The sequence below is a fragment of the Rhinoraja longicauda genome, chromosome 4, assembly GCF_053455715.1.
Source record: "Rhinoraja longicauda isolate Sanriku21f chromosome 4, sRhiLon1.1, whole genome shotgun sequence".
NCBI classification, from domain to species: domain Eukaryota; kingdom Metazoa; phylum Chordata; class Chondrichthyes; order Rajiformes; family Arhynchobatidae; genus Rhinoraja; species Rhinoraja longicauda.
Window position 1 is genome coordinate 93126708 of NC_135956.1, and position 26407 is coordinate 93153114.

General features: G+C 52.2%; 1 protein-coding gene across 1 annotated transcript in view; it reads right to left on the reverse strand.

The window, feature by feature from the left end:
* Positions 1 to 18008: 18008 nt before the first annotated feature.
* Positions 18009 to 26407, reverse strand: part of tg (thyroglobulin) — a 179016-nt gene continuing 170617 nt past the window's right edge. Inside the window, exons 41-43 of the mRNA XM_078398459.1 lie at positions 22938 to 23072; positions 20913 to 21103; positions 18009 to 18136 (exon numbers count right to left, since the gene is read on the reverse strand). Of these exons, the coding sequence (XP_078254585.1) occupies positions 18126 to 18136; positions 20913 to 21103; positions 22938 to 23072 (337 nt within the window). The 3' untranslated portion in view covers positions 18009 to 18125. The remainder of the gene's footprint in view (positions 18137 to 20912; positions 21104 to 22937; positions 23073 to 26407) is intronic.

The following is a 26407-nucleotide window of genomic DNA, read 5'->3' on the forward strand; positions in this document are numbered from 1 at the left end:
GTGTCCAGTGTCCGTGTCCGTGTCCGTGTCCGTGTCCGTGTCCGTGTCCGTGTCCGTGTCCGTGTCCGTGTCCGTGTCCGTGTCCGTGTCCGTGTCCGTGTCCGTGTCCGTGTCCGTGTCCGTGTCCGTGTCCGTGTCCGTGTCCGTGTCCGTGTCCGTGTCGTGTCCGTGTCCGTGTCCGTGTCCGTGTCCGTGTCCGTGTCCGTGTCCGTGTCTGTGTCTGTGTCTGTGTCCGTGTCTGTGTCTGTGTCTGTGTCTGTGTCTGTGTCTGTGTCTGTGTCTGTGTCCGTGTCTGTGTCTGTGTCTGTGTCCGTGTCGGTCTCAGGTCCCGTTGTCAGAGGGGTTCTGGTTTCCAGGGGGTCGCAGCTCCACACATCCCCCCGTTGTGGGGTTCACATGATGACCGACTGACGGACACAGCGACGCGGCACAAACTAAAGGGACGGTCGTGGAGATGGTGAACTCCGGGCCGGGGGCGGGCAGTCAGGGAATGAACAGCGGCCTGGACACCCCCACATCACACACACACCCCACACACACACACACCCCACACACACCCCCACATCACACCCCACACACACACCCCACACACACACACACCCCACACACACCCCCACATCACACCCCACACACACACCCCACACACACACACACACACCCCCCCCACACACACACACACACCCCACACACACACACACACACACACACACCCCACACACACACACACCCCACACACACACACACCCCACACACACACACACCCCACACACACCCCCACGTCACACCCCACACACACACCCCACACACACACACACCCCACACACACCCCCACATCACACCCCACACACACACCCCACACACACACACACACACACACCCCCCACACACACACACACACCCCACACACACACACACACACACACACACACCCCACACACACACACACCCCACACACACACACACCCCACACACACACACACACACCCCACACACACACCCCACACACACACACACACCCCACACACACACACCCCACACACACACCCCACACACACACACCCCACACACACACACACACACCCCACACACACACCCCACACACACACACACCCCACACACACACACCCCACACACACACACACACCCCACACACACACCCCACACACACACCCCACACACACACACACACCCCACACACACACCCCACACACACACACCCCACACACACACCCCACACACACACACACACCCCACACACACACCCCACACACACACACACACCCCACACACACACCCCACACACACACCCCACACACACACACACCCCACACACACACACACACACACCCCACACACACACCCCACACACACACCCCACACACACACACACACACCCCACACACACACCCCACACACACACCCCACACACACACCCCACATACACACCCCACACACACACACACCCCACACACACACCCCACACACACACCCCACATACACACCCCACACACACACACCCCACACACACACACACACACCCCACACACACACACACACACCCCACACACACACCCCACACACACACACACCCCACACACACACCCCCCACACACACACACCCCCCCCCACACACACACACCCCACACACACACACACACACACACACACACACCCCACACACACACACACACACACACACACCCCCCCCACACACACACACACACACCCCACACACACACACACACACACACACACCCCACACACTCTGACACAACACTGACACAACACTGACACACACACACACACACACTGACCCACACACACACACTGACTCACACACACACCCCACACACACTGACCCACACACACTGACACACACACACACTGACACACACATACACTGACACGCACACACACACCCACACACACACCCACACACACTGGCCCACACACATACACTGACACACACACACACTGACACACACACACCCACACACACACCCACACACACACCCACACATACTGGCCCACACACATACACTGACACACACACACACACACACACTGACACACCCACACTGACAAACGCACACAGTGACACACACACTGACACACACACTGACCCACACACCTCTCACACACACACCCTTCATCCATATCCAGGTGGTGTTGCCACGTGTTTGATGGTTTGGGGAATCTGCGTTCATTCCAACTGAGGATCTGCGCGAATGTCACATTCACCGGGTGACGTGAAACCCTTCCCTCTCCCCCTCTCCCTCTCTCCCCCTCTCTCTCCTCCCCCTCTCTCTCTCCCTCCCCCCCTCTCTCTCTCCCCCCACCTCTCTCTCTCTCTCCCCACCCCTCTCTCTCTCTCCCCCCACCCCTCTCTCTCTCTCCCTCCCCCCCCCCCCCTCTCTCTCCCTCCCCCCCCCCCTCTCTCTCTCTCCCCCCCTCTGGTCCAGGATTCCTCTTTCAGTGTTGACACATTTCACACCCTCGCTGTTTCCAGCGGCCTCTCGCCTTCTGAAGGGTCCCGACCTGAAACGTCACGTATCCACGTTCTCCACAGATGCTGCCTGACCCGCTGAGTTACTCCAGCACTATGTGTTATGTGTAGATGACCCACAACGACTTCACAAACTCTCTCTCCTCCTGAGAATGAAAACCAGTTTGAAGCTCCGGTCACATCTCACCTGGTGGGTGTTGGGGTCAAACACGAGACAATAGGTGCAGGTGGAGGAGGCCATTCGGCCCTTCGAGCCTGTACGCACCGCCATTCAATGTGATCATGGTTGATCATTCTCAATCAGTACCCCGTTCCTGCCCTTCTCCCCATACCCCCTGACTCCGCTATCCTTAAGAGCTCTATCTAACTCTTTCTTGAATGTATTCAGTGAATTGGCCTCCACTGCCTTCTGAGGCAGAGAATTCCACAGATTCACAACTCTCTGGGTGAAGGTTTCCACATCTCAGTTCAGTGCTCACCTGGTGAATGACGGCGGCGACCAGGTAATAAAAGCACAACCGCTTCATCGCCCGCGGGGAGATTCATGGAAAAGCTTCAGGTGTCCGCGCCGCTCGCATCGCCCGTCTCTCCTGGTCTCTCCTGGTCTCTCCTGGTCTCTCCTGGTCTCTCCTGGTCTCTCCTGGTCTCCCTCCTAGTCTCTCTCTGTCTCTCTCTGTCTCTCCTCCTCTCTGTCTCCAGCGTTGAAGTACAACCCTCAGTATCCCTGCTGACGTCAGGGAACTGGTCGCCCCAACACACACCTCTCTCTCTCCACCTCTCTCTCTCCACCTCTCTCTCTCCACCTCTCTCTCTCCATATCTCTCTCTCTCTCTCTCTCTCTCTCTCTCTCTTTCTCACAGCCTGTCTCTCATTCTCTGTCTCTCCCTTTCTCTCTTTCTTTCTCTCTCTGTGTCTGTGAGTGTGTGTGTGTCTCTCTCTCTCTCTCTCTCTCTCTCTTTCTCACAGCCTGTCTCTCAGTCTCTCTCTCTCCCTCTCTCTCTCTGTCTCTCTCTCTGTCTGTCTGTGTGTGTGTCTCTCTCTCTGTGTCTGTGAGTGTGTGTGTGTGTCTCTCTCTCGTTCTCTCTCTCTCTGTGTCTGTGAGTGTGTGTGTCTCTCTCTGTCTGTCTGTGTGTGTGTGTGTCTCTCTCTGTGTCTGTGTGTGTGTGTCTCTCTCTGTGTCTGTGAGTGTGTGTGTGTGTCTCTCTCTCTCCCTCTCTCTCTCTGTCTCTCTCTCTGTCTGTCTGTGTGTGTGTGTCTCTCTGTCTCTGTGTCTGTGAGTGCGTGTCTCTCTCTCTCTCTCTCTGTCTCTCTCTCTGTCTCTCTCTCCCCCCTCTCTCTCCCCTCTCTCTCTCTCTCCCTCTCTCTCTCCCTCTCTCTCTTCCCCCCTCTCTCTCTCTCCATCCCTCCCCCTCCCAGTTCACCCACCAGTCTGTGTCCCCGACCACATCCTACCTCTGCTTTGTTGTTACAGTCTCCCAGCTACAAGGATCTATTCCACATTTGCCTTGATCCACATCCCCTTTGTCACGTTTTCACACCTTTCACTTCCTTATCTCTGTGTCCCCCTCTCCCCTGACTCTCGGTCTGAAGAAGGGTCTCGACCCGAAACGTCACTCATTCCTTCTTTCCACAGATGCTGCCTGACCCGCTGAGTTACTCCAGCACTCTCTGTCTGTCTCTCTGTTTCTCTCTCTGACTCTCCATCTATCCCTCTCCGGAAATTGGTGTTAAAGGGCCGGAGCCACATCCACACACACACTCATACACTCATACACACACTCACACACTCACACTCATGCACACACTCACACTCATACACACACTCACACACTCACACTCATACACACACTCACACACTCACACTCATACACACACTCACACACACGCACACACCCACACACACTGACGCACACACAGGCAGCCACACACACACACACACACAAGTAAGCAGTCACTTACACACACGCATGCAACCACATTCACACACTTACACACACTCTTGCACACCCACACTCCCACACAGACGCAAGCACATGCACATACAAATATGTACACATACAGTGCATTCAGATAACATATGTAAATGTACACATGTACACATATCCATGCGCCGACATACAGATGTGTGCACACCCACACATAAACTCTTCAATACGGGCACGTAACTCATACAAGGCGCTCACAAAAATAAACACTGCACATGGACACACACAAACATGCAAACACACAAACATGCAAACACACAAACACGCAAACATGCAAACACACGAACATGCAAACACGCAAACATGCAAACATGCAAACACACAAACATGCAAACACACAAACATGCAAACACACAAACATGCAAACACACAAACATGCAAACATGCAAACACACAAACATGCAAACACACAAACATGCAAACACACAAACATGCAAACACACAAACATGCAAACACTTGCACAAGCAGATACACATGAACATGGTCACCCACAAACAAATGTACACAAGCACACGCACCTTCACACTTGTGCAGAATAGACGATAGGTGCAGGAGGAGGCCATTCGGCCCTTCGAGGCAGCACCACCATTCATCGTGATCATGGCTGACCATCCACAATCATATATATATATATATATATATATACAATGCACATACATATGTGCAATCAGATGCAGACATACAAACTCACAGACACCAGTTCACACACATTCTCAGATTCAGTCTGATTTATTCAGCGCACACTCAGAGACGGAGGCCGAAGCTATTGCTTTGTCTAACCAACGCACAAAGACCACACTCGCCCAGCCCGGCCCAGCCCACACTCGCCCGGTCCAGCCCAGCCCACACTCGCCCAGCCCGGCCCGGCCCAGCCCACACTCGCCCAGCCCAGACTCGCCCGGCCCGGCCCGGCCCAACCCAACCCAACGCGGCCCAGCCCAACCCAGCCCAGCCCAACCCAACCCGGCCCGGCCCAGCCCAACCCAAACCGGCCCAGCCCGGCCCAGCCCGACCCGACCCAACCCAACCCAACCCAACCCAACCCAACCCAAACCGGCCCAGCCCGGCCCAGCCCAACCCAAACCGGCCCAGCCCGACCCGACCCGACCCAACCCAACCCAACCCAACCCGGCCCGGCCCAGCCCAACCCGGCCCAGCCCGGACCAGCCCAACCCAACCCGGCCCAGCCCGGCCCAACCCAACCCGGCCCAACCCAGCCCAGCCCAACCCAACCCAACCCGGCCCAGCCCGGACGGGTCACACAGTCCATGGGCAACCTGTCAGGAAGTCTTTCCCTTTCATGATCCGACCGGCTGCCCATGAAAGTGCCCGCCTGGCCCAGGGAGGAGCAGGAGGAGCCGGCGCTGAAAGGCCAGTCCCTGGTGTTCAGGCCCAGCCGCTGGATGTGTGACTGGACCTGACTGCGAGTGGGGACTGTTGGGGAGACCGGTCCCTTGTGGAGGACAAGCAGGGTTGGGTGGCACAGTGGCGCAGCTGGAAGTTGCTGCCTTAAAACATCAGCGATCTGGGTTCCATCCCGACCACGGGCGCTGTCTGTGTGGAGTTTGCACCTTCTCCCTGTGACCACGCGGGTTTTCTCCGGGCGCCCCGGTTCCCGCACATTCCTAAAACGTGCAGGATTGTCGGCTAATTGGCTTTAATAAATTGTTTAAGAATAAGGGGTAGGCCATTTAGAACGGAGATGAGGAAGAACTTTTTCAGTCAGAGAGTTGTGAAGGTGTGGAATTCTCTGCCTCAGAAGGCAGTGGAGGCCAGTTCGTTGGATGCTTTCAAGCTCTTAAGGATAGCGGAGTGAGGGGGTACGGGGAGAAGGCAGGAACGGGGTATTGATTGAGAGTGATCAGCCATGATCGCATTGAATGGCGGTGCTGGCTCGAAGGGCTGAATGGCCTACTCCTGCACCTATTGTCTATTGTCTATTGTCCCTCGTGTGTAGAATAGAACTAGTGTACAGGGAGATTGTTGGTCAGCATAGACTCGAAGGGCTGGTTTCCACGTTGTATCTCTAAACTAAACTAAACCTGTTGGTCCACAGCGTGGCTCAGCCGCCGTTTGTCGTTCACTGCTCAGCTTCATAGAACATAGAATAGTGCGGCCCTTAATGTTTGTGCCAAATATGAAGCCAAGTTCAATTGATCTCATTGGGGTGTGTGGGGTGTGTGTGTGGGTGGGGTGTGTGGGTGGGTGGGGTGTGTGGGTGGGTGGGGTATGTGGGGGGTGGGGTGTGTGGGTGGGTGGGGTGTGTCGGTGAGATGTGTGGGATGGGGTGTGTGGGGTGGGGTGTCTGGGTGAGGTGTGTGGGTGGGGTTTGTGGGGTGAGGTGGGCGGGTGGGGTGTCTGGGTGAGGTGTGTGGGCGGGTGGGGTGTGTGGGTGGGGTGTGTGGGGTGTGTGGGGTGTGTGGGGTGGGGTGTGTGGGGTGGCGTGTGGGGTGGGGTGGGGTGTGTGGGGTGGCGTGTGGGGTGGGGTGGGGTGTGTGGGGTGTGTGGGGTGGTGTGTGGGGTGGGGTGGGGTGGGTGGGGTGGAGTGGGTGGGGTGGAGTGTGGGTGGGGTGGGGTGTGTGGGTGGGGTGGGGTGGGTGGGGACCAGGGGACTAGGGTCCCAGATGTTGATAGAACGCAGTGCAGATGTGGGGAGTGTTGGAGATGGGCGGCATCTCCCCCCCTCCCCCTCCCCCTCCCCTTCCCCACCTCCCCACCCCCCCCCACCCACCTCCCCACCCCCCCCACCCACCTCCCCACCCACCTCCCCACCCCCCCCCACCCACCTCCCCACCCCCCCCCCACCCACCTCCCCACCCCCCCCCCCACCCACCTCCCCACCCCCCCCCTCCCAAGACGTCGAGTTCCCCTTCCCACAGACGCTGCCCGACCGGCGAGGCCTCCCACCACTCCCTGCCTCTTGTGTATCGGTTGGTTGTCCGGCCCCTGATCGCCACATCCCATGGAACTGTTGCCAAGTTGCCCACTCCTGCTCCTCCGCGACTAGCCCACCCTCTCTGAGGGAGGGGGGATACCGGGGCTGAAAGACCCCCTCCCCAACCCCGTCGCACCTCAGACACCACCCCAGAGGTCGCCCTTTGTGCTTCAAACATCGTTTAATGAAAATCTATTTGAAAACTCCCGACATAGTTAAACGTGCAGAATAATAACGCACAGGTTGGTTTCATGACACACGTGGGAAGCGCGGACGGATTAGAATGAAGCAGAGACAACGAGGAACGAACTCAGTCCCTTCGCTCTGGAACAACGGCAGCGTTTGGAGATGGGGGTTTGTTGGCCGGCATGGGCAGGTAGGGCCGAAGGGCCTGTTTCCACACTGGATGAGTCTATGACTCTAGTCTGTCCTCCCCACTCACCCCTCACCCCGTAGATACTCAGGTGCCCACACCTGTAGATACTCTGGCCTCTACACCTGTAGATACTCTGGCCTCTACACCTGTAGATACTCTGGCCTCTACACCTGTAGATACTCTGGCCTCTACACCTGTAGACTCTTAAATCTGTGAATGAACAGCACTGGAATTATTTAATTCACAATCATTACTTTAGTGAGTTCAGTTTAGTTTATTGTCCCGTGTACCGAGGTACAGTGAGAAGCTTTTGTTGCGTGCTAACCAGCCAGCGGAAAGACAATACATGATTACAATCGAGCCGTCCACAGTGTACAGATACAGAATAAGGGAATAACGTTTAGTGCAAGGTAAAGCCAGCAATGTCCGATCAAGGATAGTCCGAGGGTCACCAATGAGGGAGGTTTTTGTGGATAAAGGGACGCAGGATTAATGAACATACGTGACTGTAAAACAATGACGTTGAACTCTTTGGAGATGCTGAGAGGTGTCACATCACAAGCAAAGGTCCGGTTACAATGAGGTCCTGGGCAAATGACCATTGCTGCCATAATGACCATTACTGCCATAATGACCATTACTGCCATAATGACCCATTGCTGCCATATTGACCATTACTGCCATAATGACCATTACTGCCATAATGACCATTACTGCCATAATGACCATTACTGCCATAATGACCCATTACTGCCATAATGACCCATTACTGCCATAATGACCATTACTGCCATAATGACCATTACTGCCATAATGACCATTACTGCCATAATGACCCATTACTGCCATAATGACCCATTACTGCCATAATGACCATTACTGCCATAATGACCATTACTGCCATAATGACCATTACTGCCAATAATGACCATTACTGCCATAATGACCATTACTGCCATAATGACCATTGCTGCCATAATGACCATTACTGCCAATAATGACCATTACTGCCATAATGACCCACTGCTGCCATAATGACCATTGCTGCCATAATGACCATTGCTGCCATAATGACCATTACTGCCATAATGACCATTACTGCCAATAATGACCATTACTGCCATAATGACCCACTGCTGCCATAATGACCATTGCTGCCATAATGACCATTGCTGCCATAATGACCATTGCTGCCATAATGACCATTGCTGCCATAATGACCATTGCTGCCATAATGACCATTACTGCCATAATGACCCATTACTGCCATAATGACCATTGCTGCCATAATGACCATTGCTGCCATAATGACCATTGCTGCCATAATGACCATTACTGCCATAATGACCCATTACTGCCATAATGACCATTACTGCCATAATGACCATTACTGCCATAATGACCCATTACTGCCATAATGACCATTACTGCCATAATGACCCATTACTGCCATAATGACCATTACTGCCATAATGACCATTACTGCCATAATGACCATTACTGCCATAATGACCCATTACTGCCATAATGACCATTGCTGCCATAATGACCATTACTGCCATGATGACCCATTACTGCCATAATGACCCATTACTGCCATAATGACCATTACTGCCATAATGACCATTGCTGCCATAATGACCATTACTGCCATAATGACCCATTACTGCCATAATGACCATTGCTGCCATAATGACCATTGCTGCCATAATGACCATTGCTGCCATAATGACCATTCCTGCCATAATGACCATTACTGCCATAATGACCATTACTGCCATAATGACCCATTACTGCCATAATGACCATTACTGCCATAATGACCCATTACTGCCATAATGACCATTACTGCCATAATGACCATTACTGCCATAATGACCCATTACTGCCATAATGACCATTACTGCCATAATGACCATTACTGCCATAATGACCATTACTGCCATAATGACCATTACTGCCATAATGACCATTACTGCCATAATGACCATTACTGCCATAATGACCCATTACTGCCATAATGACCCATTACTGCCATAATGACCCATTGCTGCCATAATGACCCATTACTGCCATAATGACCCATTACTGCCATAATGACCCATTACTGCCATAATGACCATTACTGCCATAATGACCCATTACTGCCATAATGACCCATTACTGCCATAATGACCCATTACTGCCATAATGACCCATTACTGCCATAATGACCATTACTGCCATAATGACCCATTACTGCCATAATGACCCATTACTGCCATAATGACCCATTACTGCCATAATGACCCATTACTGCCATAATGACCATTACTGCCATAATGACCCATTACTGCCATAATGACCCATTACTGCCATAATGACCATTACTGCCATAATGACCCATTACTGCCATAATGACCATTGCTGCCATAATGACCATTACTGCCATAATGACCATTACAGCCATAATGACCCACTACTGCCATAATGACCCATTACTGCCATAATGACCATTACAGCCATAATGACCCATTACTGCCATAATGACCCATTACTGCCATAATGACCCATTACTGCCATAATGACCCATTACTGCCATAATGACCCATTACTGCCATAATGACCATTACTGCCATAATGATCCATTACTGCCATAATGACCTACTGCTGTCATGCACGTGTGTGTCTCATTGGTGAATGACCGTGCACATTCCTGAGTTATCGTCCAGTTGCCAAGTTTCTGAAAGACTATCATAAATCATCTGAACATTTCAATCAGTTGCCAGTGTGGAACTAAGCGGCCTGCTAACGTACAATCACACATCGCCACCAGGATAAGGGATGGACATCCTTATCAACCCTTTTATTAATGGTTTAAGAATCATAAACAACCTCCTTGCTCACAGCCAGAAACTGTGAAGAACAAATTATGATATAATTTATGGTTTGAAGTTGTGCCAAAGAGATGTCTAAGTTTCTCTGTGGTCACGGTATAATGTGCATGGTCTGTGTGTGTGTGAATGTGATACACTGTTGGCAGGGTAGAGTGGGGAGAGAGTGGTCGCAGTATAATGTACCTGGTCTGTGTGTGTGTGTGTGTGTGAATGTGTTCACTACACTGTGTGGACAGGGTAGTGGGGAGAGAGGCTCAGACATTGAGCATTGGTTGGGGAAATGAAATAATAAATCTCCTGAACCTGTGACTGTGACTCCATCCATTCACAGAGTCACACAGCATGGAAACAGGCCCTTCAGCCCAACTTGCCCATGTCGCCCAAGATACCCCATCTACACTCGTCCCACCTGCTCGCATTTGGCCCATGTTCCTCTGAACTTTTCCTATCCATGTACCTATGTCAAACATTGTGATAGTCCCTGCCTCAACTGCCCAGCTCGTTGCATACTCCCACCACCCTCCATGTGGAAAACGGAGATAAGCAAACGTCAGGACTTGGGACAACTGTTGGAGTTTGATTCTGGATAGAGTGGATGTGGAGAGGATGTTTCCACTAGTGGGAGAGTCTAGGACCAGAGGGCACAGCCTCAGAATTAAAGGAAGTACCTTCAGGAAGGAGATGAGAAGGAATTTCTTCAGTCAGAAGGTGGTGAATCTGTGGGATTCTTTGCCACAGAAGGCTGTGGAGGCCACAACTCAATGAATATTTTTAAGGCAGAGATAGATAGATTATTGATTCGTGCGGGTGTCAGGGGTTATGGGGAGAAGGCAGGAGAATGGGGTTAGGAGGGAGAGATAGATCAGCCGTGATTGAATGGCAGAGTATACTTGATGGGCCGAATGGCCTAATTCTGCTCCTGTCATGAACATGATTCCAAGTGTAGTTTCTGATGGTGGGTTGAGACACACAAAGCATTTAATTCTTGTGGACACTGCAAAGCATGTTAGCAGTGTCCAGGATGATTTGAGGAGGTCATGTTTGTAGCATGCCCCCTGTGATGTGTAGTTGGAATGTATCTTGCTTACAGTTGCCTTTGCCTTCCCTCCAGTTTGCAACTCTGGAATGTTTTTAATTCCTGTGTCATCTTCAGCTCTGAGTAATGGAGGCAGAGGATGCTGTGCTGTATTACAAGGATGTGGACTGGTCACGACCCCACTCTGTACACTTCAACATCGCCATCTCTGCCAAACCTCTCGCGTGGGATTAATGAGGCCAGTCCATGTACACCCGCACATAAAGCATGTGAAACCTGCCCCTCCCTGACAGCTCCTCACAAACCTGTTGGCTCAACTATATTTCAATTATGAAGAAAATTGAAGGAAAATAGCAAACATTTAAAGATATGACCTACTTTAAATATTCAAGAATGTGAAGATAAACAAGATTTTGATGCAGATAAATTACACACTTTGAATGAAGTGAAACATATCAAAGGGTCGGAAGTGAATTTCGCACACTAACACTATCCTACACACACTAGGGACAATTTTTACATAAATACCAAGCCAATTAACCTACAAACCGGCACGTCTTTGCAGTGTGGGAGGAAACCGGAGCACCCGAAGAAAACCCACGCAGGTCACGGGGAGAACGTACAAACTCCGTACAGACAGCACCCGTAGTCGGGATGGAACCCGGGTCCTTGGCGCTGTGAGGCAGCAGCTCTACCCGCTGTACCACCGTGCCGCCCGTGACAAAGCTGCTAATCTTGTATGATGGAGAGTGGGTGCAACCTCTAGTCCTCCTGCCTGCCTTGATCTCCCAGTGGGTGCAGCATCTAGACCTCCTGCCTGACTTGATCTCCCAGTCCACTCGGCCAATCATGCACGCTAACTACATTCAGCTTTAGATGGACATTTAGCTTTATTATTGTCTCGTGTACTAAAATACAGTGAAAAGCTTTGTTAGCACGCTGTCTAATCAGATCAGATAATATTGTACAGAGATAGTCAAGTCAAACGTCAGTGCAATAGATGGAGCAAGGCTTAGTCCAGGTGGTGGAATGTCCCCACACATACACAACCATGCAGAGTGAAGTGTCACAGTCGTTGGTAATTGGATGGCATTCCTCTTTCCCACCTCCCTCTTCAACATCATCCTTGTTCACACGGCAGTGAGGTGCTGAGAAACAGGGAGAGGTGGACATCCTTTCAGGTGAGTTTAGTCCATGGTCACATCTACTGAGCTACAGTGTAAAGGTGGGATGTTAGATGGACTCCCCTCCTGCCCTTTAGTGGGACAGACCTATTGATACTGTTCCAAACACAGGAGGAGACTCCATGGGCAAACACATGGATGGGGAGAGCACTTTGTTCTGTTGGATACAAGAAGACACAGGAGATGTGACCTCAGAGAGTTGTGTCTGGGTGGATTTCCCACAGCGTAGCAACGTTAGACGGCAACCCCGTGCTTTATGGAACACAGATGTTAACGTGGACTGGATCCACACATCTGCTGAGTCTTTGCACGCATGTGATCTTAATCTCATCGTACATCACCCTGATCAACACAAAGTGCTGAAGTAACTCAGCACCCCAGATTCCACACACACCCCAGATTTCAGCAGTTTACCCACATGTCCAGTGTCTCACCTGTCCACACCCTCATCCCCACTCTTCCCTCCCCCACTCTTCCCTCCCCCACCCCCCACTCTTCCCCCCCCCAACCCCCACTCTTCCCTCCCCCACTCTTCCCTCCCCCCCACTCTTCCCTCCCCCACCCCCCACTCTTCCCTCCCCCACCCCCTCCCCCCCACTCTTCCCTCCCCCAACCCCCACTCTTCCCTCCCCCACCCCCCACCCCCTCCCCCCCATGCCCACTCTTCCCTCCCCCACCCCCTCCCCCCCATGCCCACTACTTCCCTCCCCCACCCCCCACTCTTCCCTCCCCCACCCCCTCCCCCCACTCTTCCCTCCCCCACCCCCCACTCTTCCCTCCCCCACCCCCTCCCCCCCATGCCCACTCTTCCCTCCCCCACCCCCCACTCTTCCCTCCCCCACCCCCCACTCTTCCCTCCCCCACCCCCCACCCCCTCCCCCCCATGCCCACTCTTCCCTCCCCCACCCCCCACTCTTCCCTCCCCCACCCCCTCCCCCCCATGCCCACTCCCCTCCACGGACCCGTTGGCGGCGAGAGCCACTTTCCACTCTCCGTGCGTGGAGGAGGAGGAGGAGGGGGAGGGGGAGCGGCGGCGGCCCGGGCTGGGACCACTCGGGGCGGGCGGCGCGGTGAGACCCACAGAGGCGCGGCGGGGGCTGGGACTGGGACAACTCGGGCCGGCGGGAGGAGGAGCGCACAAGATGGCGGAGCGCGAGGAGGAGGGGGAGGGGAGCGGCCGCCATCTTGTGAAGTGGTGACGGGGCGGGGCGCTGGGGGAGGAGGAGGAGGAGCTGTGTGCGGTGACGGTGCAGGGCGCTGGGCCCGGGGAGGGGCGGGGCGAGGGACTCGAGGACACCGTGGGTGGGTTGAGGGGACGGAAGGGAAGGATGAGGACCATCAGTCCGACCATCTCCCTCCTGCTCGGAGATCAGTGTCCCCCGGGTGTGGGAGAGCGGGGAGGGTGGGGGGAGGGGAGGGGAGAGGGCGCGGTCCATCGTGTTCGGGTGAGTGGGGGAGGGGGAGGGGAGAGCGGGGGAGGGGAGAGCGGAGGGGCGAGGGGCGAGGAGGGGGCGTGGTCCATCGTGTTCGGGTGAGTGGGGGAGGGGGAGGGGAGAGCGGGGGAGGGGAGAGCCGAGGGGCGAGGAGGTGGCGCGGTCCATTGTGTTCGGGTGAGTGGGGGGAGAGGCCTTGCGTGCCCTGTGGTGACGTCATACGCACAGCACTTTGAAGAATTTGATTAGAAATGAAATTTTGAAACTTTAAAATCTCCCTAACTTAAAAAATATAAGACCAACTTAAATAAAACTTGTTGTAGACAGTGGCCAAGACAGTGGTGATTATGGTGGTGCTAATATTGTGGCGCTGTGGTTTACTGTTTTGTCTGTAGGTCCACTTGTCCACAACCAAATTTCAAAATCTCAGAAATAGATATATATATATATACATACATACATATATATATATACAAGATCTGAATTTTACTAGATTAGATAGATAGATAGATACTTCCAGTCCATAAATAAGCTGCTTTTCACTAACTTAAGATAAATGTTCAGATCTTATTTCTCCTCTTCTTTGTTTAAAACAATAGACAATAGAGAATAGGTGCAGGAGGAGGCCATTCGGCCCTTCGAGGCAGCACCGCCATTCAATGTGATCATGGCTGATCATTCTCAATCAGTACCCCATTCCTGCCTTCTCCCCATACCCCCTGACTCCGTTATCCTTAAGAGCTCTATCTAGCTCTCTCTTGAATGCATTCAGACAATTGGCCTCCACTGCCTTCTGAGGCAGAGAATTCAACAGATTCACAACTCTCTGGCTGAAAAAGTTTTTCCTCATCTCAGTTCTAAATGGCCTACCCCTTATTCTTAAACGGTGGCCCCTGGTTCTGGACTCCCCCAACATTGGGAACATGTTTCCTGCCTCTAGCGTGTCCAACCCCTTAATAATCTTATACGTTTCGATAAGATTCCCTCTCATCCTTCTAAATTCCAGTGTATACAAGCCTAGTCGCTCCAGTCTTTCAACATATGACAGTCCCGCCATTCCGGGAATTAACCTAGTAAACCTACGCTGCACGCCCTCAATAGCAAGAATATCCTTCCTCAAATTTGGAGACCAAAACTGCACACAGTACTCCAGGTGCGGTCTCACTAGGGCCCTGTACAACTGCAGAATGACCTATTTGCTCCTAGACTCAACTCCCCTTGTTATGAAGGCCAACATTCCATTGGCTTTCTTCACTACCTGCTGTACCTGATGCACTAGGACACCCAGATCTCGTTGTACGTCCCCTTTTCCTAACTTGACACCACTCAGATAATAATCTGCCTTCCTATTCTTACCACCAAAGTGGATAACCTCACACTTATCCACATTAAACTGCATCTGCCATGCATCCGCCCACTCACACAACCTGTCCAAGTCACCCTGCAAGCTCATAGCATCTTCCTCACAGTTCACACCACCACCCAGCTTTGTATCATCTGCAAATTTGCTAATGGTACTTTTAATCCCTTCATCCAAGTCATTAATGTATATTGTAAATAGCTGCGGTCCCAGCACCGAGCCTTGCGGTACCCCACTAGTCACTGCCTGCTATTCTGAAAGGGACCCATTTATCCCCACTCTTTGCTTTCTGTCTGTCAACCAATTTTCTATCCATGTCAGTACCCTACCTCCAATACCATGTGCTCTAATTTTGCCCACCAATCTCCTATGTGGGACCTTGTCGAAGGCTTTCTGAAAGTCGAGGTACACCACATCCACCGGCTCTCCCCTGTCAATTTTCCTAGTTACATCCTCAAAGAATTCCAGAAGATTAGTCAAGCATGATTTCCCCCTTCGTAAATCCATGCTGACTCGAAACAATCCTGTTACTACTATCCAAATGCTCCGCAATTTCGTCTTTTATAATTGACTCCAGCATCTTCCCCACCACTGATGTCAGACTAACTGGTCTATAATTTCCTGTTTTCTCTCTCCCTCCTTTCTTAAAAAGCGGGATAACATTAGCTACCCTCCAATCCACAGGAACTGATCCTGAATCTATAGAACATTGGAAAATGATCACCAATGCGTCCACAATTTCTAGTGCCACCTCCTTAAGTACTCTGGGATGCAGCCCATCAGGCCCTGGGGATTTATCATCCTTCAGTCCCACCAGTCTACCCCCAACACCATTTCCTGCCTAATGTGGATTTCCTTCAGTTCCTCGGTCACCCTAGGATCTCTTGCCACAAGAACGTCTAAAACAGCCAATTAATTTGTTTTTAGAATCAATCAAATAAACTTACTAAACCCACTGTTTTACAACATAGTCCATCTCTTCCCAGCTCTGCTAGACACAGAGTGCTGGAGTAACTGAGAGGGTCAGGCAGCGTCTCTGGAGAACATGGATAGTTGACGTTTCACAGAGTGCTGGAGTAACTCAGCGGGTCAGGCAGCATCATTTTTTTAGTTTAGTTCAGAGATACAGCACGGAAACAAGCCCTTCGGCCCACTGAGATCCCTGCACAATAACAGGCCCTTCGGCCCACTGAGATCCCTGCACCATAACAGGCCCTTCGGCCCACTGAGATCCCTGCACAATAACAGGCCCTTCGGCCCACTGAGATCCCTGCACAATAACACTATCCTACACTCATTAGGAACAATTTGCAATTTTACTAAAGCCAATTAACCTACAAACCTGTGCATCTTTGGAGTGTGGGAGGAAACCGGAGCACCCGGAGAAAACCCACGCAGGTCACGGGGAGAACATACAAACTCCGTACAGACAGCACCCGTAGTGAGGATGGAACCCGGGTCTCTGGCACCGTGAGGCAGCAGCTCTACCCGCTGCACCACCGTCTCAGGATCGGTGAAAGAATTTCACGGAGCAGTTGTACACCGATCAGCCAAAACATTATGACCACTGACAGGTGAAGTGAATAACATTGATTATCTTGTTACAATGGCACCTGACAAGGGGTGGGATATATTAGGCAGCAAGTGAACAGTCAGTTCTTGAAGATGATGTGTTGGATGCAGGAGAAATGGGCAGGAGTAAAGACCTGAGCGAATTTGACAAGGGCCAAATTGTTACAGCCAGACGACTGGGTCAGAGCATCTGTGAAACGGCAAGGCTTGTGGGGTGCTCCTGGTCAGCAGTGGTGAGTACCTACCGACAGTGGTCCGAGGAGGGACAAACCACAAACCGGCGACAGACAGGGTGTTGGGCGCCCAAGGCTCATCGATGCACGAGGGCAACGAAGGCTATCCTGTCTGGTCTGAACCGACAGAAGGTCGACTGTGGCACAAGTCACAGAAAATGTTAATGGTGGTGACGGGTGGAATGTGTCACAATACACAGTGCATCGCACCCTGCTGCGTATGGGGCTGCACACGGAGGACCAACAGTATATTAGGCAGGTGGTCATAATGTTTTGGCTGATCGGTGTATATATGTCAAATACAGCACCATCTGCCTATCACCCCTCCTCTGTTCACCCATTGTTTTGGACGTGACCTAACGTTGGGGAATTCAATTTTCAGTGTTGTAGCGTCGGCTGTAAGCTGCCAGTGCTGGAGCTGAGGTAAAGGAACACACAGGACACACGCGTGCTTCATGATCGCTTTATTTCACTAGTCTCTACTCTCTCCGGCATAGTTGCTTTCTTCAGGTGAATCAGAATCAGTCTGAACCCTCTGTTAGTTGTAAGCATCTTGAGTGTGTGGTTGGCTTTGTAAGGCTGGGGCTGTGAGCACAGGCTGGTGCTGGACATCACTTGTCTTGTTCTCTCAGACGTTGCCTGAAATATAAATCACGGATTACAGTCAGGAGGCTCTCTTTTCAGTCAGAGAGTGGTGAAGGTGTGGAATTCTCTGCCTCAGAAGGCAGTGGAGGCCAGTTCGTTGGATGCTTTCAAGAGAGAGCTAGATAGAGCTCTTAAGGATAGCGGAGTGAGGGGGTATGGGGAGAAGGCAGGAACGGGGTACTGATTGAGAGTGATCAGCCAGGATCGCATTGAATGGCGGTGCTGGCTCGAAGGGCTGAATGGTCTCCTCCTGCACCTATTGTCTATTGAGGCACAGCGCGGGTTAGTGGCACGGGTCTGGCACGGTGCGGGTGACTGGTGTTAGCGGCACGGGTCTGGCATGGCAAGTGTCTGGCACGGCACGGGTCTGGCACGGCACGGGTCTGGCACGGCAAGTGTCTGGCACGGCACGGGTCTGGCACGGCACGGGTCTGGCATGGCAAGTGTCTGGCACGGCACGGGTCTGGCACAGCAAGTGTCTGGCACGGCACGGGTCTGGCACGGCAAGTGTCTGGCACGGCACGGGTCTGGCACGGCACGGGTCTGGCATGGCAAGTGACTGGCACGGCACGGGTCTGGCACGGCAAGTGTCTGGCACGGCACGGGTCTGGCACGGCACGGGTCTGGCATGGCAAGTGTCTGGCACGGCAAGTGTCTGGCACGGCACGGGTCTGGCACGGCAAGTGTCTGGCACGGCACGGGTCTGGCACGGCAAGTGTCTGGCACGGCACGGGTCTGGCACGGTGCGGGTGTCTGGCACGGTGCGGGTGTCTGGCACGGGTCTGGCACGGTGCGGGTGACTGGCACGGGTCAGGCACGGTGCGGGTGACTGGCACGGGTCAGGCACGGTGCGGGTGTCTGGCACGGGTCTGGCATGGCACGGGTCTGGCACGGTGCGGGTGTCTGGCACGGGTCTGGCACAGTGCGGGTGTCTGGCACGGGTCTGGCACGGTGCGGGTGTCTGGCACGGTGCGGGTGACTGGCACGGGTCAGGCACGGTGCGGGTGTCTGGCACGGTGCGGGTGACTGGCACGGGTCTGGCACGGTGCGGGTGTCTGGCACGGGTCTGGCACGGTGCGGGTGTCTGGCACGGTGCGGGTGTCTGGCACAGTGCGGGTGTCAGGCATGGCACGGGTCAGGCACGGTGCGGGTGTCTGGCACGGGTCAGGCACGGTGCGGGTGACTGGTCTCAGTGGCACGGGTATTAGATTGCATGAAGTTGGTGATTTTCACTGAAAGTGATGTAACGCGCAGATGGAAACCACTGGTGGTGAATTCCAGGCTCAAGGACATTGGCAACAGCATCGTAGACAGAGCCCCGCGAATGGCAGCGGAAACTAAACGACATGTCTGGTAAACAGAGAAACATAGAAACATAGAAAATAGGTGCAGGAGTAGGCCATTCGGCCCTTCGAGCCTGCACCGCCATTCAATATGATCATGGCTGATCATCCAGCTCAGTAGCCTGTACCTGCCTTCTCTCCATACCCCCTGATCCCTTTAGCAAAAAGGGCCACATCTAACTCCCTCTTAAATATAGCCAATGAACTGGCCTCAACTACCTTCTGTGGCAGAGAATTCCACAGACTCACCACTCTCTGTGTGAAGAAATGTTTTCTCATCTCGGTCCTAAAAGACTTCCCCCTTATCCTTAAGCTGTGACCCCTGGTTCTGGACTCCCCCAACATCGGGAACAATCTTCCCGCATCTAGCCTCTCCAACCCCTTAAGAATTTTATATGTTTCTATAAGATCCCCCCTCAGTCTTCTAAATTCCAGCGAGTACAAGCCCAGTCTATCCAGTCTTTCCTCATATGAAAGTCCCGCCATCGCAGGGATCGATAAAGTGGAGAGTCAGTTGTGACTACTTAGACAGTCAGTAATGTTCATCTACGAACCTCACCTACTGGATCCGCTGTTCCAGGTATGGACTCCTGTATATCGGCGAGACCAAGCGCAGGCTCAACGATCGTTTCGTTGAACACCTCCGCTCAGTCCGCCTTAACCAACCTGATCTCCCAGTGGCTCAGCACCAACTCCCCCTCCCACTCCCAGTCTGACTTTTCTGTCATGGGCCTCCTCCATTGTCAGAGTGAGGCCGAGTGCAAATTGGAGGAACAGCACCTCATATTTTGCTTGGGCAGCTTACACCCCAGCGGTATGAACATTGACTTCTTTAACTTCAAGTAACCCTTGCTTTCCCTCTCTCTCCATCCCTCCCCCACCCTTGTAGGAATAAATCTGCAGATGCTGGTTTAAATCGAAGGTAGTCACAACATGCTGGATTAACTCAGCGGGTCAGGCAGCATCTCGGGAGAGAAGGAATGGGTGACGTTTTGGGGTCGAGACCCTTCTTCAGACTGAAGGTCTCCCTGACCCGCTGAGTTACTCCAGCACTCTGTGAAATGTCACCTATCCATGTTCCCCACAGATGCTGCCTGATCCGCTGAGTTACTCCAGCACTCTGTGTCTATCTCCGGTGTAAACCAGCATCTGCAGTTCCTTCCTACAGCACAGGAGAAGAACGGGGTACTGATTGAGAATGATCAGCCATGATCACACTGAATGGTGGTGCTGGCTTGAAGGGCCGGATGGCCTCCTCCTGCACCTATTGTCTATTGTCTAAGTCTCTATTGGGAGATCTTCACACACATGCACTGCACAGAGTTGGGAGTAGGCGAGGAATGTTTGGAAGATGGGAAGGAGATTGCAGAGATGATGGAAGACAGAGGCTGGCGATCGGTTTGTCATGGAGATGTTGCAACGTTTACCTGCAGCAGCTCGGAGCTTTGGCACGTAGTCAATCCAGAACAAACACTCCCGAATCTTCAACCCTCTCTTATTTTTCAGGGAAATTGCAAGTTCTTTGTAGTTGCTGCCATCCACATTGTCGAAATAGCTGGGCCACAGAGGCAGAGTCTCGTCCACTGATCTGGAGAAGGTGAACGCGTGGTTGGGGTTGCTGAGAACACAGAATTAGAGAATACAGCACAGGGTTAATATGATGAGCATGAACTATCAGGGATGCCTGTCCACATAGTGAATGCAGTGGTGCATGTTCATGAGGTCACAGGAGTAGAATCAGGCCATTCAGCCCATCGAGTCATGCATGATGAGCGTTTGTCAGCACTGGGCCTGTACTCACTGGAGTTTAGAAGGATGAGGGGGACCTCATTGAAACGTACAGAATAGTGAGCGGCCTGGATAGAGTGGATGTGGAGAGGATGTTTCCACTAGTGGGAGAGTCTAGGACCAGAGGGCACAGCCTCAGAATTAAAGGACGTTCCTTTAGGAAGGAGATGAGGAGGAATTTCTTTAGTCAGAGGGTGGTGAATCTGTGGAATTCTTCGCTTCAAAAGGCTGTTTGTGGCCAAGTCAGTGGATATATTTAAGGCAGAGATAGATAGATTGTTGATTAGTGCGGGTGTCAGGGGTTATGGGGAGAAGGCAGGAGAATGGGGTTAGGAGGGAGAGATAGATCAGCCGTGATTGAATGGCAGAGTGGACTCGATGGGCCGAATGGTGTGATTCTACCCCTATGACATAAATGTATGAGTCCACTCTGTCATTCCATCATGGATGATCTATTTCTCCATCCTAGCCCATTCTCCTGCCATCGCCCCAGTGGGCAGACTTGCTTCCCTGCTGAGATAAATAACATTCTACCACATCGTATTGTATAACCGTCGACACACGCACTAATCTTCCCCATAATCTACCTGCGTTTAACCCCCTGCGTGTGACCAGACACAGATCAGCGTTACTGAACCAACGTTGACACCTGTACTAATCTACCATGTGATGGGGATCTACCTGCGTTTAACCCCGTGTGTGTGACCAGACACTGATCAGCGTTACGGTGGCGCAGCGGTAGAGTTGCTGCCTTACAGCGAATGCAGCGCCGGAGACTCAGGTCCGATCCTGACTACGGGCGCTGTCTGTACGGAGTTTGTACGTTCTCCCCGTGATCTGCATAGGTTTTCTCCGAGATCTTCAGTTTCCTCCCACACTCCAAAGACGTACGGGTATGTAGGTTAATTGACTGGGTAAATGTAAAAACTGTCCCTAGTGTGTGTAGGATAGTGTTAATGTGCGGGGATCGCTGGGCGGCGCGGACTCGGTGGGCCGAAGGGCCTGTTTCAGTGTGGTATCTCTAAATCTAAAAATCTAAACCAACGTCTCCAAGTCGAGCCTGTGATTGAATGATTCTCATGCCCATTAGTTCTGGGCCGGAGGGAGCAAGGATTGCAGGAACTGACTGACTGTGTTTACAGTTTAGTTTATTGTCACGTGTACCAAGGTAGAAACATAGAAACATAGAAAATAGGTGCAGGAGGAGGCCATTTGGCCCTTCGAGCCAGCACTGCCATTCAAAGTGATCCAGGCCTTTCACTATTCGGTAAGTTTCAACGAGGTCATGGCTGATCATCCACTATCAGTACTCCGTGCCTGCCTTCTCCTCATATCCCTTGATTCAGTTACCCCGAAGAGCTCTATCTAACTCGCTCTTGATGATCTGCCACCTGAAGATCTGCCACCTGATGGTCTGCCACCTGATGATCTGCCACCTGATGGTCTGCCACCTGATGGTCTGCCACCTGATGGTCTGCCACCTGATGGTCTGCCACCTGATGGTCTGCCACCTGATGGTCTGCCACCTGATGGTCTGCCACCTGATGATCTGCCACCTGACGACCTGCCACCTGATGGTCTGCCACCTGACGACCTGCCACCTGATGACCTGCCACCTGACCCAGTGCTGGGTGTGTGATGTGATGGCCGGAGATTGCACTCACCCTGATCTGACAAAGTTGCTGACGTACTGCATCAGGGTGAGTGCCAGGGCTTGGTCCTGGACCGTGAACACCTGCTGGGAATCGGGACGGAGCGGCAACCCCAGGATGAACTGCAGCTCCGGAGAAAGGCTTGACCTGAAACAGGAGAAGAAGACATTGCCGTCAGTCCGAAGCTGCCTCTGTGTTGTGTGGTCTGTCGATGAACCAGGACGCTTAAACAATTCATCTCTGCGGATGATACGAAAATAGGTGGAGGGGCAGATAGTGTAGAGAAAGCAAGGACTCTGCAGGAGGACTTGGACAGGCTGGAAGAGTGGGCAGAGAAGTGGCAGATGGAATATAGTGCAGCAAAGTGTGGAGTCGTGCGTTTTGGTTTTGGTATGAAGGGATAGACTATTTTCTAAATGGGGAGATAATCCAGAAATCGGAGGTGCAAAGGGACTTGGGAGCTGGTGCAGGATTCCCAAAATGTTAATCTGCAAGTCAAATCGGTAGTAAAGAAAACAAACGCAATGCTAGCATTTATTTCAAGTGGGCTTGTATACAAAAACAGGGGGGTAATGCTGGGGCTGTACAAGGTGCTGGTCACAGGGGTGTGTGTGATGCTGGGGCTGTACAAGGCGCTGGTCACAGAGGTGTGTGTGTGGGGCTGTACAAGGCGCTGGTCACAGGGGTGTGTGTGATACTGGGGCTGTACAAGGCGCTGGTCACGGGGGTGTGTGTGATGCTGGGGCTGTATAAGGCGCTGGTCACAGGGGTGTGTTGGGCTGTACAAGGCGCTGGTCACAGAGGTGTGTGTGATGCTGGGGCTGTATAAGGCGCTGGTCAGGCCACATTTGGAATATTGTGGGCAATTTTGGGCCCCATATCTGAGGAAGGATGTGCCGGCTCTGGAGAGGGTCCAGAGGAGGTTTACAAGAATGGTCCCAGGAATGAGTGGGTTAACCTATGATGAGCGTTTGTGGGCACTGGGCCTGTACTCGCTGGAGTTTAGAAGGATGAGGGGGGACCTCATTGAAACGTACAGAATAGTGAGCGGCCTGGATAGAGTGGATGTGGAGAGGATGTTTCCACTAGTGGGAGAGTCTAGGACCAGAGGGCACAGCCTCAGAATTAAAGAACGTTCCATCAGGAAGGAGATGGGGAGGAATTTCTTTAGTCAGAGGGTGGTGAATCTGTGGGATTCTTTGCCACAGATGGCTGTGGAGGCCACAAGTCAGTGGATATTTTTAAGGCAGAAATAGATAGATTCTTGATTAGTGCGGGTGTCAGGGGTTATGGGGAGAAGGCAGGAGAATGGGGTTAGGAGGGAGAGATAGATTAGCCGTGATTGAATGGCGGAGTAGACTTGATGGGCTGAATGGCCTCATTCTGTTCCTATCCCTTAGGACCTTATGACCTAAGGAAGAGTATGGATAGACTACAAGAAGACACATAAGGTCTAATCATCACAGTGGGCAGGTTGCTGCAGAATGGACATTGATGGATCCATCACTGGTTCACTGGTGATGACAAGAAGATGCAAAGTGCTGGAGTAACTCAGCAGGTCAGGCAGCATCTGTGGAGAACATGGATAGGTGACGTTTCACAGAGTGCTGGAGTAACTCAGCAGGTCAGGCAGCATCTGTGGAGAACATGGATAGGTGACGTTTCACAGGGTACTGGAGTAACTCAGCGGGTCAGGCAGCATCTGTGGAGAACATGGATAGGTGACGTTTCACAGGGTACTGGAGTAATTCAGCGGGTCGGTGACGTTTCAGACTGAAGAAGGGTCCTGACCTCTGCATGTTCTCCAGGCCTGGCACATCTCTCTAAACCGATCCGTGAGATTGCCAACAGCATTGGCAAAGATAATAGTCTTTGCGACGATTACTTGGCAGGAAACATGAATCTCTGAAATTAGTTTCTTAAAACAGATAATGGAATCTTCCGGAGATTGAGAGCTTTTTGGAAAAGATTGACACTGAATCTACGCAGAGCTCCAGCTGAAACTCAATATATGTGTTTTAGACTCCTCCTGGAATTTAGAAGGATGAGAGGAGATCTTATTGAAACGTATAAGATTATTAAGGGGTTGGACACGTTAGAGGCAGGAAACATGTTCCCAATGTTGGGGGGGAGTCCAGAACCAGGGGCCAGGGGAATAAGGGGTAGGCCATTTTTGAACTGAGATGAGGAAAAACTTTTTCACTCAGAGAGTTGTGAATCTGTGGAATTCTCTGCCTCAGAAGGCAGTGGAGGCCAATTCTCTGAATGCATTCAAGAGAGAGCTAGATAGAGCTCTTAAGGATAGCGGAGTCAGGGGGTATGGGGAGAAGGCAGGAACGGGGTACTGATTGAGAATGATCAGCCATGATCACATTGAATGGCGGTGCTGTCTCGAAGGGCCGAATGGCCTCCTCCTGCACCTATTGTCTATTAAACAGCTTGCACCCACTCCCACTTATCCACACATCCCCCCAGCACATCCCTCCCCCATCTAACTATCCAACTAACTACATACAGCTACAAGCTACTCAACTAACTATGTAGATACAAGCTACTCAACTAACTACATCTCAAACAAAACAACTAGCAACAGTTCAGACCCCACATCATTCCATTGCAGGAATTTCCAGCAGATACAAGCTCGGACACATCCTGATCCAGTCACTCATTAAACTGTCAACACAACAGTCAATTTATTCACAAAATGCTGGAGTAACTCAGCAGGTCAGGCAGCATCTCGGGAGAGAAGGAATGGGTGACGTTTCGGGTCGAGACCCTTCTTCAGACTGATGTCAGAGGGGCGGGACAAAGGAAGGATATAGGTGGAGACAGGAAGATAGAGGGAGATCTGGGAAGGAGGAGGGGAAGAGAGGGACAGAGGAACTATCTGAAGTTGGAGAAGTCGACGTTCATACCACCGGGCTGCAAACTGCCCAGGCGAAATATGAGGTGCTGCTCCTCCAATTTCCGGCGGGCCTCACTATGGCACTGGAGGAGGCCCATGACAGAGAGGTCAGACTGGGAATGGGAGGGGGAGTTAAAGTGCTCGGCCACCGGCCGATGCAGCTCAGGTTGTCCTCCAGTTCCATGCTCATTTGTCCCAGTTGGAATGACTCCAAACATGTGTTCCCCTCCCCCACAGGAGGTGAGGTGAGAGGGGCAAAGTTTAAAGGAGATGTGCGGGGCAAGTATTTTACACAGAGGGGGGTTACATGGAACTCACTGCCATGGGTGGTGGTGAGGCAGATACAATAATGGTGCTAGATCTAAGGGTCTTAAGCTTTTAGACAGGCCCATGGATTTGCAGAGGATGGGGGAATATGGGTTACGTGCAGGTAAATAACGAGTAGGTTCAGCACAGACATTGTGGGCTGAAGGGCCTGTTCCTGTGCTGTCCTGTTTTATGTTCTATGTAATGACATTGAAGACGTGGCCAGAGGCAGGGCCAGCATTCCCGGAGGATGTGGCCAAGGTGGATGTTC